We start from the raw sequence: 17,024 nt of genomic DNA, 5'->3' as shown, positions 1-17,024 counted from the left end.
AACATTCCAGGTATATTATCTTTGTTTTGTATTTTTACTTGAGGGATCTTTTTGTATCAGTACAGGACGAGCTTCTGTTTTTTTTTTTACAGTGGCATTTAACTTTTAAATAAATTTTATATCCGTTAAGTATGTACTAAAGAGAATTATGAAACTGTATCCACACAAAAACTTTTACATGAAGGTATTAGCAGTACTATTCATAATAGCCCAAAACTGGAAGCAACCCAAAGATCCATCAGTTGATGAATGAACAAAAAAATGTAGTATAGCCATGCAATGGAATATGATTTGGCAATACAAAGGAATAGATTATTGTTATATACTACAGGATGAATGAACCTTAAAAAAAGTATGCTTAATGAAAGAAGATACAAAAGACTACATATTACATGGTTTCTGTTTATGAAATGGCCAGAATAGAAGCAGAATTGTAGATTAGTGGTTGCCAGGAGACGGGGGGAAAGGGGAATGAGAAGTGACTTCTAATGGGTATGAGGTTTCTTTTTGATATGGTGGAAATATTTTTAAATTACGTAATGGTGATGGTTACCAAACTGTGAGTATACTCAAAACCACTGAATTGTACTCTTTAAATGGGTGAATGTTACATGTGAATTATGTCACAATAAATCTGTTACTAAAAAAGTATATAAAACTTAAGTTTTACTTCCCAAGCTTTCAATAATATGGTCCTTTTCTCTATAAGTTAATCTCTAGTAACAGTTCAGACAGTTATAGTCTAGAGATTTCTAATTTGTCTTAGCATACTCTAAATGAATTGAATGATTTCATTTGCAGGCAATGTATAATGCTTCTTTAATGTCTGTGGTTTCTCTTAAGCCATCTATATACGCACATGGTAAGTCAGATCACCTTGGCAGAGCTTATCCACTCTCTGGACCTGACTGCGCTAGTTTATTTCTGTGAGAAGCCATTTCTCAGATTGATTTCCCTGTGCATTTCACTTTAGAGCTGTCAGGCTAGTAGGCTAGTTCTTATTACAGAAGTTATTCACAATTATTAATGAATTCCCTAGACTCCAGCTGAACCAACTCTATTCCTATTAACATACTGTCTGTTATAAAAATGAATTGTCCTCAGTCCAAGTCTGCCATCTGCCCAGGGCTGCCTTTTATCAGAGCCTTGAACTAGGCAAATGCAGTGTTTTTCTTCCTTTCCTCTCGTTGGCAAATACTTCTTTAGTGATAATTTTTTCAAATGCTGTTGCCTCTTAGTCTTGTATCTTAATCTATTTTTTCTGCCTTAACTGGAAGAGAATGATAAATTTGAGGAAACTTTGTGATAAAATGTTCTAGAGTTCCATCTGATAACTTTGTCTTTGTATGATCCTGTTTCTTCAAACGTGTACCAAGAATTGATTGGCAAGGGTGGAAAGTTTTGTATTCATTTAGTTGGAAGACTTGATAACTTACAATGAATTATGAAAAAATAAATGGTTTTATAAATGAGCTATCTCATTTATTCATGCCCTTTTTTTGCATTTCTTTTTCAGCTCTCCTACAAGCTTGCATTCCCCATTACCGGCATGTATAGTTCAATATTTACAGTCTGGAGGATCCTTAACATAATGAGAGAAGAATCTGCAGCGGGTGACTGGTTGGCTTCAGTGGAGTCATTGCTCCCAATTACTACAGTGATCCCTGTGCATGTTTTTCTTTTGGTGGCTTACCTTCTTGTTGAAGATAAAGGACGGAATCTTCGCCAGATACTGAAGGTCACTACAGAATTAGCCCAAGCAGATTCCTCTCAGGTAAAGCAAGAGAATAATGAAGCAGTTACGGGGGGGTAAAGCTTAGTTACTGGGTTTGTAGATTATCCTTATGTGTGGATTATCTGTATCAAAGTTCTAAATTATGGGTTGATTCTTTTTTCCCTCTATCTTTATCTTCCCAGTGTATCCTTCTTTCTCCTTACTCTAAGTTAATGATGCCAACATTTCTTTAATGAAAACACTCTTGGTAAGGAAATCTGCACACGATGTTCGTCTGGTTCTTCTCTGTTTTTTTGCTGGACTTGATAATTTGTAATGTTTCTGTTAATTCTTATAACTTATTCCAAGATGCATATCCCTTAATTCTAAATATTGATCTTTTAAGGTGGAGCCAGATTAATGAGTTCAAGATGAAGGGACTATACAATAGACATTAATTTTTTTTTAATTCCTTTGTGATTTGATCCTATCTCCATTTAGTCATTTAATCAACTGAAGATTATTGGGTCCTTATTATATATGGAACTGATCTATATGCTGGGATGTGAGGGTAAACAATCTTTCATCCTAACTTCACAGAACTTAGAGTATAAATAAAAGTAGCCAGATATTAATATGATTTTTTAAAGATATACACGTATTTAGTAGTAGTCTGTGATTTTTTCCCCCATTGGATATAATCTCTAGAATGCATTTTCTGTAAAGGGAAAGATTTCCTTTCCTAACCAAGTTAGAAAATGTCATTTTTATTATTCACTATTTAGTATTATCTGTGCTTATGTTTCTTTTCAAGAATGAATAAAAAGTTCATCTTTTAATGAAAAATTATGTAGCCCTAGAGGAAAAATCTTGGTAGTAGAATGGGGGGTAACATTTATTTAAGATATGTAATTAATGTATTCCTTTTTGTAACATGAAAACTGCTGATATCTCACAAAGTTTTTCCTCTGACCAGATGACTTCTGGTCTGATTCTGCAAGTGGATCCATAATGCATTCAGAATACCTTTGTCTTCTGCTGTGTGCATGATAGCAATCATTTTTGCTTGCTTCTTGTATTATTTCTCTCCTCACCTTCTATAATGGTCCTATATCTACCCAGCAGGCTTTTTTTTTTTGACTTGTGGGATAATCTCTTTAGAATAGTTAATATACAGATGATACATGGATATTTCAAAGGGACAGACCCTTTGAAATCTTATATGTGCCACTGATGTAAAACATAAATTACATCAGTGGATGAATTGAGACTTAGGAAATTTTCTAGGATGATGCTTTTGGTTACAGGTAACAGACACTCAGTTTAAGGTGTCTTAAACTGTCTCTAGTATTTGGGAAAACCACAGCCTAGGTGGTGTCTTCAAGGTGCAGTTTCTTCTCTCTGTGAATTAGCTGGAAGTCCAAACTTAAAGCTTTATGTTCACAATAGTAAAGGAAGGGGGAGGTAAAGGATACTCAGAGTGACCTTGCTTGGGTCATGTGCCCACACTAGACCAACAATATGGCAGGATAATGGGGCACTTTAATTGGCCATCCTGGGTGGTCTGGAGATGGATAGAGTCTCAGGGTGCTATATTTGTGCCACTAAGATCATGTGGAATGGGTGTGCGATGGTTTCCCAAAAGAAAATTAGTTTCCTGATAATAGAAATGGGAGTATCCTAAATAGGCAAACACTACAAAGCAGAACTTCTTAATCATGTTTCATGGGGCAGTGAAATGCTGTAAATGTGTTTCAGGTGTGCTGAGAGAGCCCCTCTGACATCAGGTAGCCAGGTAGGTCAGGGGCTGCCAGCTAGAAGTCCCTGACTGGTAGCCTCTGACCACCTGATACTTCCTTTATCTATCCCAATATACTTATAAATGTTCTTTTTCATCTGTGCCATGAAATAGAAAAGGTTGGGGATCACTGTAGTGATCATCTAGGTTCATTTATTCATTCAATGAACATTTATTAAGAGACAGTGCTATAAATTGCAAGTCAGTGTAACTACCTTCTGTTTATTTTTTAAGTAGTTTTGAAAGAAACGAGAAAAAAACATGCTATGTTTAGATGCATTCATGCTTGCTATGTTTAGATGCATGACAGGGAGAAAAGTTTAAATGCAGTTAACCCAAATTTATGCTTAAGGATAGGTAATATCATTAATAAGAACTTAAAAATGAAGTTATTCAAGTCTTGGTAAAGGGCAACAGAAGTGACCTAGAAGTAGGAGGTGGTGGTTTTTTTCTTCACTTCCCTTTAAGAAGTGACCATACCATAATGTTTGGTTGGCCTTTAGCTATCAACTGAAGTAGTCAAAAATAGGACTGAATTTTTTGAAATGGGAAGTTTTCTAAAGAGTAAATTCAATAGTAATAAATCAGGGTTATAAGTTATTATTGGTGAAGTGATTTTTATTTCTTCCATTCAGGTGACAAGATTATATGAAACATTCTTGTTTCATGTGGGCTTGTTCTTTCTCACTGTATAAATAAGGAAAATCATTAGCTCAAATTCAGTGGGAAGCTGATACTAAAGAAAAGTTTTAGACTAATAATAAGCAGAGCCTAAATAAATAGTAATATTTAACCTCTGCAGTAGAATTCACCCACCTACAGTCTGGTTATCTAAGTATTTTGTTTCTGTGACACTTTAACCTTGTAATAATTCACTAGAAGATCTTGTGTGAAAAAAATCTTTGGAAATGTTTGAAAGAGATGTGCCATATATGAAGTATGTGTTGGTATTATTGTTTCTATTAATTCTAAGTAGTATTAATAGAAATTATTTTTACTGGAACTACTAATTAATAGCAGTACAAATTATTAATATAAATTTATCCATGTTATATTATTAATAGTAAAAAAAGGTGATTTGTTTTTAAATGATTGTTACTTCTTACCTTAACATCATGTATTTTGATGATCCCCTCCCCCTCAGTTAAATTGATGGTGTAATGTGAAATTTCATCCCTAATTTCTCACCTGGGCCCCCTGTGGCATGTATTTTCTGTTAGGTTTTGTGTATTTAGGGTGTAAAAAACTAGGAAGCTAAGTGGTCTGAAGGAAGTTCTAGCCTTGTGAATACCTTTTTAGAGTTAATTGGCTACAGATGATGATATTAAAATGGCTAGTTATCCTGGACCATGAAAATAAATTGACCCTTGAGAAAAAATGTTGTAAATGGTAAGAGACTCACCCCCCCCCCCCCCCCCCCCCCCCCCCTATCTAGAACTGCTGTCAGCAGCTACTAATACTCCTTATAGTTTTTTATCCAGACAACATGAGACTCATTTTGCATAAGATAGGAGCTCAGGCCTGGAAGTTCAGTGCTTTTTTAATTTTTCTGGGGTAATGTATTGGGAGAGATCCAAGAATGAGTATCCTGGTTGAGTTTCTATGTAAGTCTTGAAAGTTTTGAACACATTGATTTACTTTAGAGAATTTAGTTTAGTTTATGATATTTCATATCAAAAGTAGTTTGTGCTATAATAAATGGGAGTTCTGTCTAATCAGTGTTTCTCTGGAAATGTCAGTTGTTAGGTTAATATGCTCTTTGGTTATGTTTAAATAATAATTCCTGCCTTTCTGATATGAGTAATCTTACTTTCCCCACATTTGGATATAAAGCATTCAGGCTGTCTTCAGAGATCCCTGAATGACAACTGAAACTTGATTTCCTGGCTTATATACAATAATGTCTAGTTGGCCTTATTCTTTCCTTTTCAGAGAGCTGTTTCCTACCTCTGTGATTTGTCTGGGATCTAGTCACATCTGAAATGAAATCAGCAGCAACGAATGTTAAACATAGGCTTTACCCAGTTATTTAATGATTTAAATAACTTTAAAAAGACCTAAATGAGGTCATTTTAAGAACTTAAGTTTATGAATTTTAAAGAATAATATCAGATCCTATTTTGAATCCTTCGTGATTCACCCACCTGTGTAACATGATTATGTATGTACAGTTAGGAAATGTCTGAGACTTATATAGCCTCCTTAAGAAAAGGTTAATATTCTTAATCAACAAGTGCTGATTGACCTCCCGTTTCCCATGCTTATGAAACCAGCAGAGTGGCATTTTAGTTGGCGAGAACTACATCTGGCTCTGTGATCTGCACTGTGCAGAAGCAGGCCTCTAAAATACACTTAATGGTTGATAGCACTTGTTCTGTACCACTTTTCTGAACCCATTCCATATATCTGATTGTGTCTTGCTTCTAAGACTCAGTCAGAAACTTAACTTTTTCTTCCTTTCTTCCTATCCTTTCTTCCCCTTTTGTGTTTTATGTTCTGTTCTTTGTCAATTCTGACCTTCCAAGAATTCCAAGAATGAGAACATTCTATCCGTGTTCTCACTGCTAGCTTTAGGTAAACTTCGCTCTGAATCTGTGTGGGATTCTCTACTCCCTCTCTCTTCCCCTGCAATGTTTCTCTGGGCCCTGGTCTTTGAGAAGAAAATGACAAAGCTTCTTCAATATGTATTCTGCCTTTTGTTCTTTATTGGGCTCCCCTATAGCCACTGGTATTAAACTTTCTCTATCTGAGGCGTTACATCCCAGAGAATAAGAGGTGTTGGAGGAAGCTAATTTTCATTTAGCATTGTGATTCTACAAAAGCCTTATCAGCGATATTAGATGTTAGGTAAATTTTACCAATAAAGGGGATGAAGGACAATGAAGAGAGTGTGCATGAGCACACACCCTTGACAAAAGATGGTATTCTCTTTAGGAAATTAGGGTTACTTGTTAGTGATTTTAGAGCCTGAGAAAATGTGTTTTCTTCCTATATATCTCTATGGTTAAGGATTTCTGGCAATATTAAATATTTAAACATCTGAACTGAACATTAGCCACAAAGACTAGTAAGTTTTAGATAGAGTAAGATGGTTTAAAATAAACTCTTGTAATAATTTAGCTTTATAACTTCAATGAAAAAACTCTCCTATGTGGAAGACATATTGATTTATTTTTGACTAATTTATAAAATGGAATGTGTGTTCTTTGCTCCGTTCCCCCCAAAACTAATGAAGTTTGGCTTTAGAGAAGCATAAAGCCTTCCTTAAAACCTACTCTCATTGATATTCTTAACAAAATGAATTTAGTGAAACTCAGTGCCTCTTTTATACCTTTAGTACTTACTTACTTTCTTAGAAATAGGAATAGAGTAATAAGTTTTGTTTGTTTAGTTTTATTGCATTTTGCAACTCCTAGGTTTCTATTTCCTTTTTATACTTGGTTATTAAATCTGGCTTAAGGTCTTGCTTAATGGGAACAATTGTAATCGTTGATAATTTTATTTTATCCTTTGTGGTATTTTCAGGACTTTTTTTCCCCCCCATTTGTAAACTTATACACAGTTTTGGGCCATTTGAAATCATTTATGTGACAAGGTTCATGGCCCATAACTTGTTGGTCTTTTAAAAGTCATGTATTATCAAATAGTAAAAAGTTGACTTTCAAGACAGAATTTTGTGATAGCTCTACTGAGGGTCATAAGCCATATTTTAACATGGAAAATGAATAGGCAATGTGTGAAATTTAATGGTCTGTAAGTTACTGCTGTGAGAAAAGGAGAAAACATATTCTATAAAAGAATACTTGTACAAAGAGCCTTTGTACACTTTGCACTCTATTCTATTGTCGCTGAATTCTGTGACTTGCTACCCTTTGAAGTCAGTCTGCTCCCTGTGTTCTTCATACCTGTAAAAAGAAACCAAAATGTACAGTGCTTTTATTAAAGAGCTTTGCAGATAAGAAGTGCTGTACTACTATTCCCTTGTAGCCATTACATCGATTATGGCTAGAGCAGAATTGGAATGAGCCTGTGAGCATGAAGCAATTAGACAAAGAGAATCACAGACCAAAAAAAAAAAAAAAAAGGTCAAGTTACATCTGTGGCAATATATTTATTTCTTCTTTATAAACCCATGTAGATATCTGTAGAATGAAATATTTTTAATTGAAATTTGAGTCTTTTTATGTTTTTCTGGTTGTATGCATGAAGCCTGGAGTTTTATATTTGAGGAAATAGTTCTGTATAAATTTCTAGTCTTTTCTGGGTGTTAATGTTGGGCTGAGTTACCTCCGAGGAGTTCACAGTTAAAAATTACTTAAAATTCTCATTGAAGGAATTATCTGGTTGTGATCTTCACTTCAATCCCATGTCACTGTGACATTCACTTGCTTACTAATATACTGAGACAAAGGCTGTTTGTCTTGGTGTATCGGTGAACACTGAGCATCAGAAAGGAGGCGCGGAGTTTGCTAAGGATGGACCTAGATCTATATTTAGAACAGTGGTGTCGTCCACTCCCGAGTGGATGTCAAGTAACTGTTGCTTTGTCTTCTGGTTAAATCCCTGTAAGGGAACTACCTGCTTGGGATGCCTTCTTGTTTTTGAGAGTTGTACCTTACTGACTTTGAATTTTCCTAATAGACATGAGGAATTCTGCTCAAGGGAAAATACACTGAAGTCGTCCACTATTTTAGTCCGGGCTACAATAACAAAACACCACAGACCGGTTGACTTAACAGGAATGTGTATCACAATTTTGGAGGCTTGAAGTCCAAAATCAAGGTATTGGCAAGTCATTCATTCTCCAGAGTCTTTAGCTTTCTGGGAGTAACTTGCTGGCAATCAGTCCCGGCCTCCGTCACATGGAGATCTGTCTCTTTCTCTCTCTTCCTCTGGCCTCCCCTAACTGATTTCATCAGTTAATATTTCCTTGCTTATGAGGATTTCGGTCTTACTGGATTAAGGCCAAGCCTGATTCAATTTGGCCTCCTGTTTGAAGACCCTATTTACAAATGAGTTCACGCATTCAGACCCTGGGATTAGGATATGAACATATCTTGTGGGGGTCATGATTCAGTCTCCAACATCTGCCATTCTCAGAGTAGAACTTTTCTTATCTAGTCAGTGGAGAGTGAAGGGTATAGTATAGATTTCCTGCCTACTTTGCATCATGACCAGCACCTTAAAGGGAAGCTGCCAGTCAACATGCTTTATTTCTGTTCAGCCCTTCCACAAGCAGCCCTTCAAATCAGAGGAGAGTTTTATTTAAGTAAACATTTGTTTACGTCTATAGAAGCAACCCATGCCAGTTCCCTATAGCCAACTTGACCTTGATTCATGAATATAAATGTCTCACCTTACTCTTAAGAAAATCAGCAGCCTGGCTAACTAGAGTATCTGTCTTGAGAAGAAGGAACTCAAGAAGCAGGAGAAAAAGTAAAAAAAAAAAAAAATTAAAAATCATAAGATGTTGAAAGGGTATTGTATATATGTTTTTGTATATGCAAACACTGCTGTGAAAATGAAGAAATTCAGGAACAAGAGAATCTGGAAATTAAAAATGCGATTGCCACAATATATACACGGAGAATGACTTTATGGTTTGTAGAATATTCAAATATTTTAGAATATTAAGCAAAAAGATGAAAAAGTTAAGACATTGAGAGTCAATGTGGAAGTTCTACCATCTTTCTAATAGAAATTCCAGATGGAGGAACAGAGAAAAGGAGAAAGACTTTAAATGTGACAGAGAACAGTTTCCCTGAGCTGAAAAAACACACAAGAATCTAGATTGTTATGGCTTTCTGCATGGCAAGCAGCACTTATGAGAATAAGTCAATGCCTAAGTATATGCCCAGAACTTCAGTGATAAAGAAAAAATCACATAGAGAAGAGTGTGAAAAGAAAAACTTACCTAGAATCAGACAGAAATTAGATTTCTCACTAGTAGCGCAAGATACACTAGCTTTTCATTTTTTAGATTGGCCCAGTGAGTTGTAGAGATAATCATAATCAAAACGTTAAGAGGACCCTCAACATTTGTTTTAAATTTGATCAGAAGATTGTCAGTCTTGTGATTCTGTTTTTTCTCCTCTAGTGCTAACTTCCATTGGCCCTCTATAAATAGGAAATCACATATAGCCAGATAGTTATACCTAATCAAATACCCCCATACATATACACACAAACAGAGTCATGACTGGTGTAGGCATATGTCAAAAGGAAGAGATTGAGAAGGTCCAAGTGAATCATTGTCAAAAAGCTTGCTTGAAATTGGGATTTTCTCTCCATGGTCAAAAGTTATTCTTTTATATTTGCTTATAATAATCATAATTAGGAGATTCTGAAGACTGATGAAAGAAATGCATTTTTTTGTGAACAGAAAATAGATTGTTATATTCCATTTATTATTATGAAAAATAACATACCAAGTTGAGAAAATTATTCCTTGGTAGTAAGGTTTGGTAAGATGCACAGTCAATTTGAGATCTCAGAAAGGGTATAAAAGAATCACTTATTCAGTAAGTAGTCATGGAGAATCCCCATGGGACATACATTTTAATTGCACTTTGGGACATAAAGAAAATTATTGGAAGCTTTTAGTGCACAAGGCAAGCAGACATTATAGACAATTAAAATATTTGTAATAAGTGCTACCATACAAAGAAGCACAGGGTATTATGGGAGTTAAGAAAGGGATATAATAGCGGCCAGGGAAGGGTGCCTAGGGTAGATGATACATACACCGAGTCTTGCTGGAAAATACAAGTTAAAAAAAATCTTTGAAATGAGCTGGAAGAAGTATATTGGCTGTTTCTATTTTAGATGAAGTATTACTTTTTATTTTGTAGATATTTATGTGATTCTCTTAAGTACCATAATTGAGCAAAAAGTAGAATATTTTAATTTCTAGGGGCCCTGGAATAGTTTTTTTTTTTTTTTTTACTTTGTGAACCATTGATTTAATGGATTTGGTGAGAAAGATGTATTCCAGAATTCATAAAGCTGAATAGCTATGTTGGTTTCCTTACCAGCAGAGTTAAGACTTAAGCTGTCCTTGTGTCTGTTCAATACACTAAACTTCTATCCCACCAATGATAATGTTGTGTTTTTCATGATGGATAGCGTAGCAGGCTCTGGTGATCTTTCAGGATAGTTCATGGAATAAACTGGACATTCTGAAGTCAGTTTATTTCAGATAGGTAGACATGACTACTTGGAGCCAGACAAGTAGTTAAAAAGTGATGCGGGTTAACAGAATCAAAATTTAAAAAAAGAACCCATAGAACTGTGCAACACAAGGAGTGAACTCTGGTGTAAACTGTGAACTGTGGTTAATATGATTATAATAGTATTTCATCAATTGTAATAAAGCACTACACTAAGGCAAAAGGTTAATGGGGGAAACTGTGTGTGTTTTGGGGGGAAGGTGTATGTACTTTTTACATGATTTTAATGTAAACCCACAACTATTCTAGTAAAAAAGAAAGGTGACTTGGGAATGATATTTGTATGGTTTAAAGTATTGCTTGCACTTTTGGAGAGAGATTATATGTCCTGTTATCTTGTTTATTACCATTCTTGTGGTAGTGAATTACTTCTACATTTCAATAATTTGTGTATTTTTTTCTCTTTATAAGAAAAACAAGCATTTAAAAATATATGTGACTTGAATCTATCATATTGCAGAATGGAAAAACACCGAATGTGAATGAGATGAGTAAGAACAGATTAACATTTTGAAGTGTCCTGTAGTTATATTGAATGTAGGCTGCCTTCACAGTAAAGTTTCAGTTGATTGTAATTAATTTAGAAGTCATAAAAGGAAGTCCTCAAAGGAGACCATGTCCTACTAATTGTTGCCTCCTAGTAGCTTTGGATGGATCCTGAACTTTTACACAAATTTGTTGACTTATTGGATTAATATATAAATATATTAGATGTACTCTATCATTCTGGAACGAATAAAATGTTGTCTAATGTAGTCATGTTTTCTCCATACTAATGGATGGAACCTCGTGGAGTCCAGGGCTAGAGATCCCAGTAGAATCTTATTAAATGAAATCCTATTAATTTAGGGTTCAGTATAATTTGACATATGCTGATTTAAAATATAAGGAATTGTTGAAGCTACTGGTTTTAGACAGTTTGAATTTGTTCATTTGCATTAGTACTAAGAAAGTGCCAATTTAAAATGATCAAATTATCTATTCATTAAGACATCAGATGGGACTGGTGCTTGGCAACATTTGGCTTATTAGTTTGTTATAATATATAAATGAAGGCAATAGAATTTTATTTCTTAAACATTTTCTTTAACTTAGTTGTGCCTACCTATACTATTTCTAATAGTCTAAATTATTGTTAATGGTAATTATACTGGTAACATTTTACTCTTTGTATATTTAGTGTCAACTCGTATTGTTTTCAAATGGTGAAGGTGCAGCTTGATCTTCATTAAATGAAATTATTATGGAATTATCTTCCAGCTTGAAATGCTCATTTTTGTTAGGCCTCATTTATTTATCAAGTATTTTCAAGTCATTCATCTAATTGTTCCGTCTATTATTACAAACCTTTTCTATGATAGGCTCTAGTAATACTAAGATGAAAGATCATAATATTTGCCTTTAGAATCATAGTTTAGTGGAGTGATGGACACTAAAAATTATTGTGCAGTGCAAGATGGTAATTTCCATTGTGGGAGTATATTTAAATGTCTCCTGGAACATAGATGGAGGAATCCACAGATTTTACTGAAACAAGGGAAAGGGAAGGTATTTTAGGCAGAATGAATAGCATATGCAAAGACACAAGTGTGGCAGATCACAGTTGGTTAACAAGACAGCAAGTAGTTCTATATTAAACTGGGATATATAGGGTGAGGGAAATTGCTATTAGGGAGGATACTGGCCAAGTATTTGAAAACCAGATCATGAAGAATCTTGCAGTTAGGCAGGAGATGAGAATTGATCTAAAGTGTTGGAGCAATGAGATATAGGGAAGTATGTTAGTAAGCTGCCAGAATGCTATATACCGAACTAGAATGGCTTTTTTTTATTTTTTTATTTTTTTAATATGGGCAGGCACCGGGAATCGAACCCGGGTCCTCGGGCATGGCAGGCAAGCACTCTTACCTGCTGAGCCACCGTGGCCCACCCTAGAATGGCTTTTTAAAAAGGGAATTTAATAAGCTACAAGTTAGCAGTTCTAAAAAGTGAAAGTGCCCAAATTAAGGCACCAGCAAGAGACTACCTTCACTCAAGGAAGGCCAATAGGTGAGGCTGTACAGTCATGTGGCTGGTATCTGCTGGCTTCTTGCTCCTGGGCTGTGTTGCTTTCAGCCTGTGTTCCTGTGGGGATTCCTGACTTTACTTCTCCAGGGCTGCTTTTATATCTTTGCTTCCCTTGGCTCTTTCCAGGTTCTGGCTTTTTTAAACATCTCATAGCAATGTCTTCTGACTCCAAGCATCTCCAAACATCCCTGTCTCTGTTCTACATGTGTCCACATCTTTAACAGCTTTGCTGTGAAGTTTCTGTCAGCTCTAAGCCTTCTGTGGTTTCTGTCAGCTCTGTCGTTTCTGACTGTCTCCAAAATGTTTTCTCTTTTAAAGGATTCCAGTAAGCTAATCAAGACCCACCTGGAATGGATGGAGTCACATATCCATCTAATCATAGGTCATACCCACAACTGGGCATGCCACACCTCTGTGGAGATAATCTAATCAAAATCTCCAGCCCACAGTATTGATTCAGGATTAAAAGAAATGGCTGCTCACAAGATTGGATTAGGGTTAAAACATCGCTTTTGGGGGTACATAATACTTTGAAACTGGCATAGGAAGATAAAGTTATATAATAGAATGTTAAACTAAAAGTTTTAGTGTAGACATTGAGATGCTAAAATGAGCTGTGAGTTAGAATACCCAATAGAACTTGTGGAGTAGTAGCAAAACCCCCCCCCAGATTTCTGAGAACTGCTGCATTCTGACCTCTCACTTATGTCTGAAGGTGTGGAAGACAGGAAATGAGCTGATACGTGAAAGAAATAAGGGAGGATTTTGGAGAGAGTTGCCTTATAACATGGGCTTTGGTGCTCCTCTGCCCCTGCTTGATATGTTTCCCTTTTTTTCTGCTCTTTGATTGTTATCTGATTCTGCCTGAAAATTCTAAAAAGTGGGTGTTGGCCTGGCTACTTGTGATAGAAACAGCAAAAGAGAGATACTACACTCTAAGGATTGACTTCCATGTTTAGCTAAAATTTTTTGAAGCAAAAGATGCATTAGTATTTCCTGTGGACAAGATATAGGCAGCATGGCCGAGGGAACTGTAGTGCTGTTCTTTAGCTCTCTTATTATAGGGCTGCCTAGAGGAACGTGATGTTTTAGTTTTCTGGGCTGCTCAAGCCAATATCAAACAATGTGTTGGCTTAAACAAAGGGAATTTATTAGCTTGTAGTTTTGAGGCAAAAAAAAAAAAAATCCAGATCAAGTTATCATCAAGGCAATGCTCTCTTCCTTGAAGACTGGCATTCTGGGGTTGGCTGCCAGTAATCCTTGGTTCCTCTGTCACATAGTAAGGCAAGTGGAAGGGTTTCCTGGTCTCTTCCTTCTATTCCAGGTTCTGTCAATGTCCAACCTCTTGCTTCAGCTTTCTCTCTGTCCACATGAATTTCACTACACTTATAAAGGAATCCAGTAATAGGATTAAGACCCACCTTGATTGGGCTGTACCACACCTTAATTGAAGTAACCTCACCAAAAATTCCTATTTACATTGAGTTCACACCCACAGGAATGAGTCAGATTTAAGAACATATTTTCCTGGGTTACATACAGCTTTAAACCACCTCAGGTGCATAGGTCTCCTAGGGTCTGTGGAAACAAGCAGGTTTCCTAGGGCCTGTGGAACAAATAAACTAGGAAGAGAGTATCTCACTTACTCCAAGAGTCTAAAACCACTTTAGACTGGTTTGGATTGTTTGCCCTGGAGCAGTAGGTGAATCTCCTTAGTGTTTGTGAGATGTAAAGACACTTTTAGCCTTGTGTTTAGGAGTGCTGACACTACTCCCCAAAGGAGCCTGCCCACATTCAGAGGCGGATGGGGAAAGCCGTGCCTATCAGTATCAATTAAAGGTGTAATTCTTACCAGAGAATTCCTCAAACTAGTTCTATTAGTTTTTGCTAAAAAGATTTCTAGATTTAACTTTCCTATCCTCATCAGCAGGGGAAGATGAAGTGTGTAGATGTTCTTAGATTTAGGCATCTGTGAGCATTGAATGATGTGGCACAGTTTATTGTATTAGAGCTTGCTGCATGGTCGGTTTATTTCACACCTTTTTCTTTGGCTTCCAATTTTAATTTTTTTGTGCATTGCTGAGGTTTACAAAAGGAAGTTTCAAAATTCACTTTAGCCAAAGCTTTTCTCAGTGGTACCATAATTTCTTTATAATTAATGGTGCATGGCTGAAATGCTGTGAGGTATAAAAATAGTTGCAGTTAGGCCTATTCTGTCCATGTTTTTTGTGTTTTTCCTTTTGAAATATTGATGGAATTTCATTTAACCCATATTGAAAGGAGGAATCCTGTATGCATTCATATTGTCCAGTGAAGATTTCTTGATGCCAGTTTTAAAGTGCTCAGTGAGCATTTGATGAGTTATCTTTTGAAACAGGGAGAGTTCAAGCAATGGTCTGCAGAATTACTGAAGAAAGTCTGGGAATTGTTTTGAAAACAGTAGAAAAATGAAGAATCATGCGTGCATATGTTAGGTTGTCTTAAATCAAACCCTAGCTGTAGCTGTAGTGACACACGCTGTTCATGAAAGACTTAATACAGTCCTTCTAATCAGATGAATTGTCTTGTTGTGCAAAAACTGTTATTACATTGTGTGTGAAACCAGCCATGCTGCAGGGGGAAAAATTAAATCGCCTGACTGAGAGGTCACTTGTGAATAGTAACACAAGATCTATTACGTTATTAGAGACTCTGGAGGACATTCGCCCTTTTATGGTCTTTCAACTGCTGGAATGAAATATTTTAGTGGTAAATGACACCCTTTTGGGAACTCCTCCTGAAGATTCATTCTCTTCTGTGTCTACGTTTAAAAAAAAAAGAAAAGTGGGGGGAAGGAGAGGGAAATTTACATTGTCCCTTTCAGGTCACTTAAAAAATTTACCTAATTTAATTTGGTGCGTTGACAGTTGCCTTTAAATGTTCCTCATTATACCATTCTTAATTTGTGTCTATTAAAACCACTCTTTGTCTTTTGTCACATGCTACAGATATTCTGTAATCTATTCAGTAGGGAAATTAATAATAGCATGATGGCTTAGAGACCAAGTTGTATGTGTTTTATGTCAACGTCTATATTAAGCACTTTTAGATACATGAAATGCAAAGTTAACCTCCTTATTTTGTTTATTTTCTTTTAAGGATCTTTGAATGTATATAGTAAGGATTGAGTTGAGTTTTGCTGAATGATAAGTGTTCCAAGAAATATTTTCAGAAGTGAAGGAATAACTATTGATCTGAGATGAAGCTTTATAACATAGTTATTTAATTAGAAACCAGAGTGACTTTCCAGTGTATTACTTTCATTATAAACTGTCAGTCCATTTGGTTCTATTTTATTGCTGCTCTGGAATTTTCTGCCTCTTTGCTATTTTACAGTATGGTTGAGATTAGTTTTTGTGGGGATAGGGCAGAAGTAGGAATAGTCTTATCTTTAGCATTGCAATTAATTAGGGTGAATTTTTGTTTAGTTTTGAATTAAAAAACTGACATTTTCTTCTTCCCATTATTTGGTTCCAGCATTTTTTTTTTCCTTCTAAAGCTTCCTTAACTTTATAGCCCAAAAGGTATGGAAGTTTTAGAGTTATGTGAATAGGCATATCACTTCTGTTGGATTTCTCATTACCTGCTTTTGTTATGTTATAGGTATTTTGATCAGTTCATTGATAGATATCTGTTGAAGTGGGGATTGGAAAAAAAAGGAATAGAGGAAAGCGAATATATTGTAAGTAGAAATAATTCACAGATTTTTGAGCTTCATCCTGGAAATAAAAGTAATTTTGCAAAATGGGAGATAGAAACCCTTTGTCAGGTTGCTAATGAGCGACTTGACCTAGCTGCTGCTGCAGCAGCATCTTTGGGGGATGATGAGAGATGCAAAATGCACTGTTGCTAGGCAACTCTCTTGGCTGCCTTTGGAGCAGGTTATATGTGCTGAGAGCTAATGAATCCTCATGTCTGCTCTTTGGAACTGTTGAAAAGCCAGTGAAGACATACCCAGATATTTAGCATTTGCAAGTACCTGAACCATTCTTACCTTATCATTTATCCAATAAAAATTAAGTTGACCATTTAGTGTGTACTGAATGTCGCTTTATTTTTCAACTCTAGGTTTTGAGCCCTGGTAAATACGTTTTCACAAAGGAGCGCAATAAAGAAGATAACTTAGTGCCTGTTGTTTGGCAGTTAAATTATTCTGTGCCAGGGCTTATGTTAAATC

General features: G+C 35.8%; 1 protein-coding gene across 5 annotated transcripts in view; it reads left to right on the top strand.

The window, feature by feature from the left end:
- FOCAD (focadhesin) overlaps positions 1–17,024 on the top strand; it is a 415,741-nt gene that overhangs the window by 161,011 nt on the left and 237,706 nt on the right. For all 5 annotated transcript variants that reach the window (XM_077148045.1, XM_077148042.1, XM_077148044.1 and 2 more), the window contains one exon: positions 1,517–1,774. In XM_077148045.1, the coding sequence (XP_077004160.1) occupies positions 1,517–1,774 (258 nt within the window). The remainder of the gene's footprint in view (positions 1–1,516; positions 1,775–17,024) is intronic.

Source organism: Tamandua tetradactyla, chromosome 2 (assembly GCF_023851605.1).
Source record: "Tamandua tetradactyla isolate mTamTet1 chromosome 2, mTamTet1.pri, whole genome shotgun sequence".
Classification (NCBI taxonomy): Eukaryota; Metazoa; Chordata; class Mammalia; order Pilosa; family Myrmecophagidae; genus Tamandua; species Tamandua tetradactyla.
Note: the sequence above shows the minus strand (reverse complement) of the source record. Positions and strands in the feature narration are given on the sequence as shown.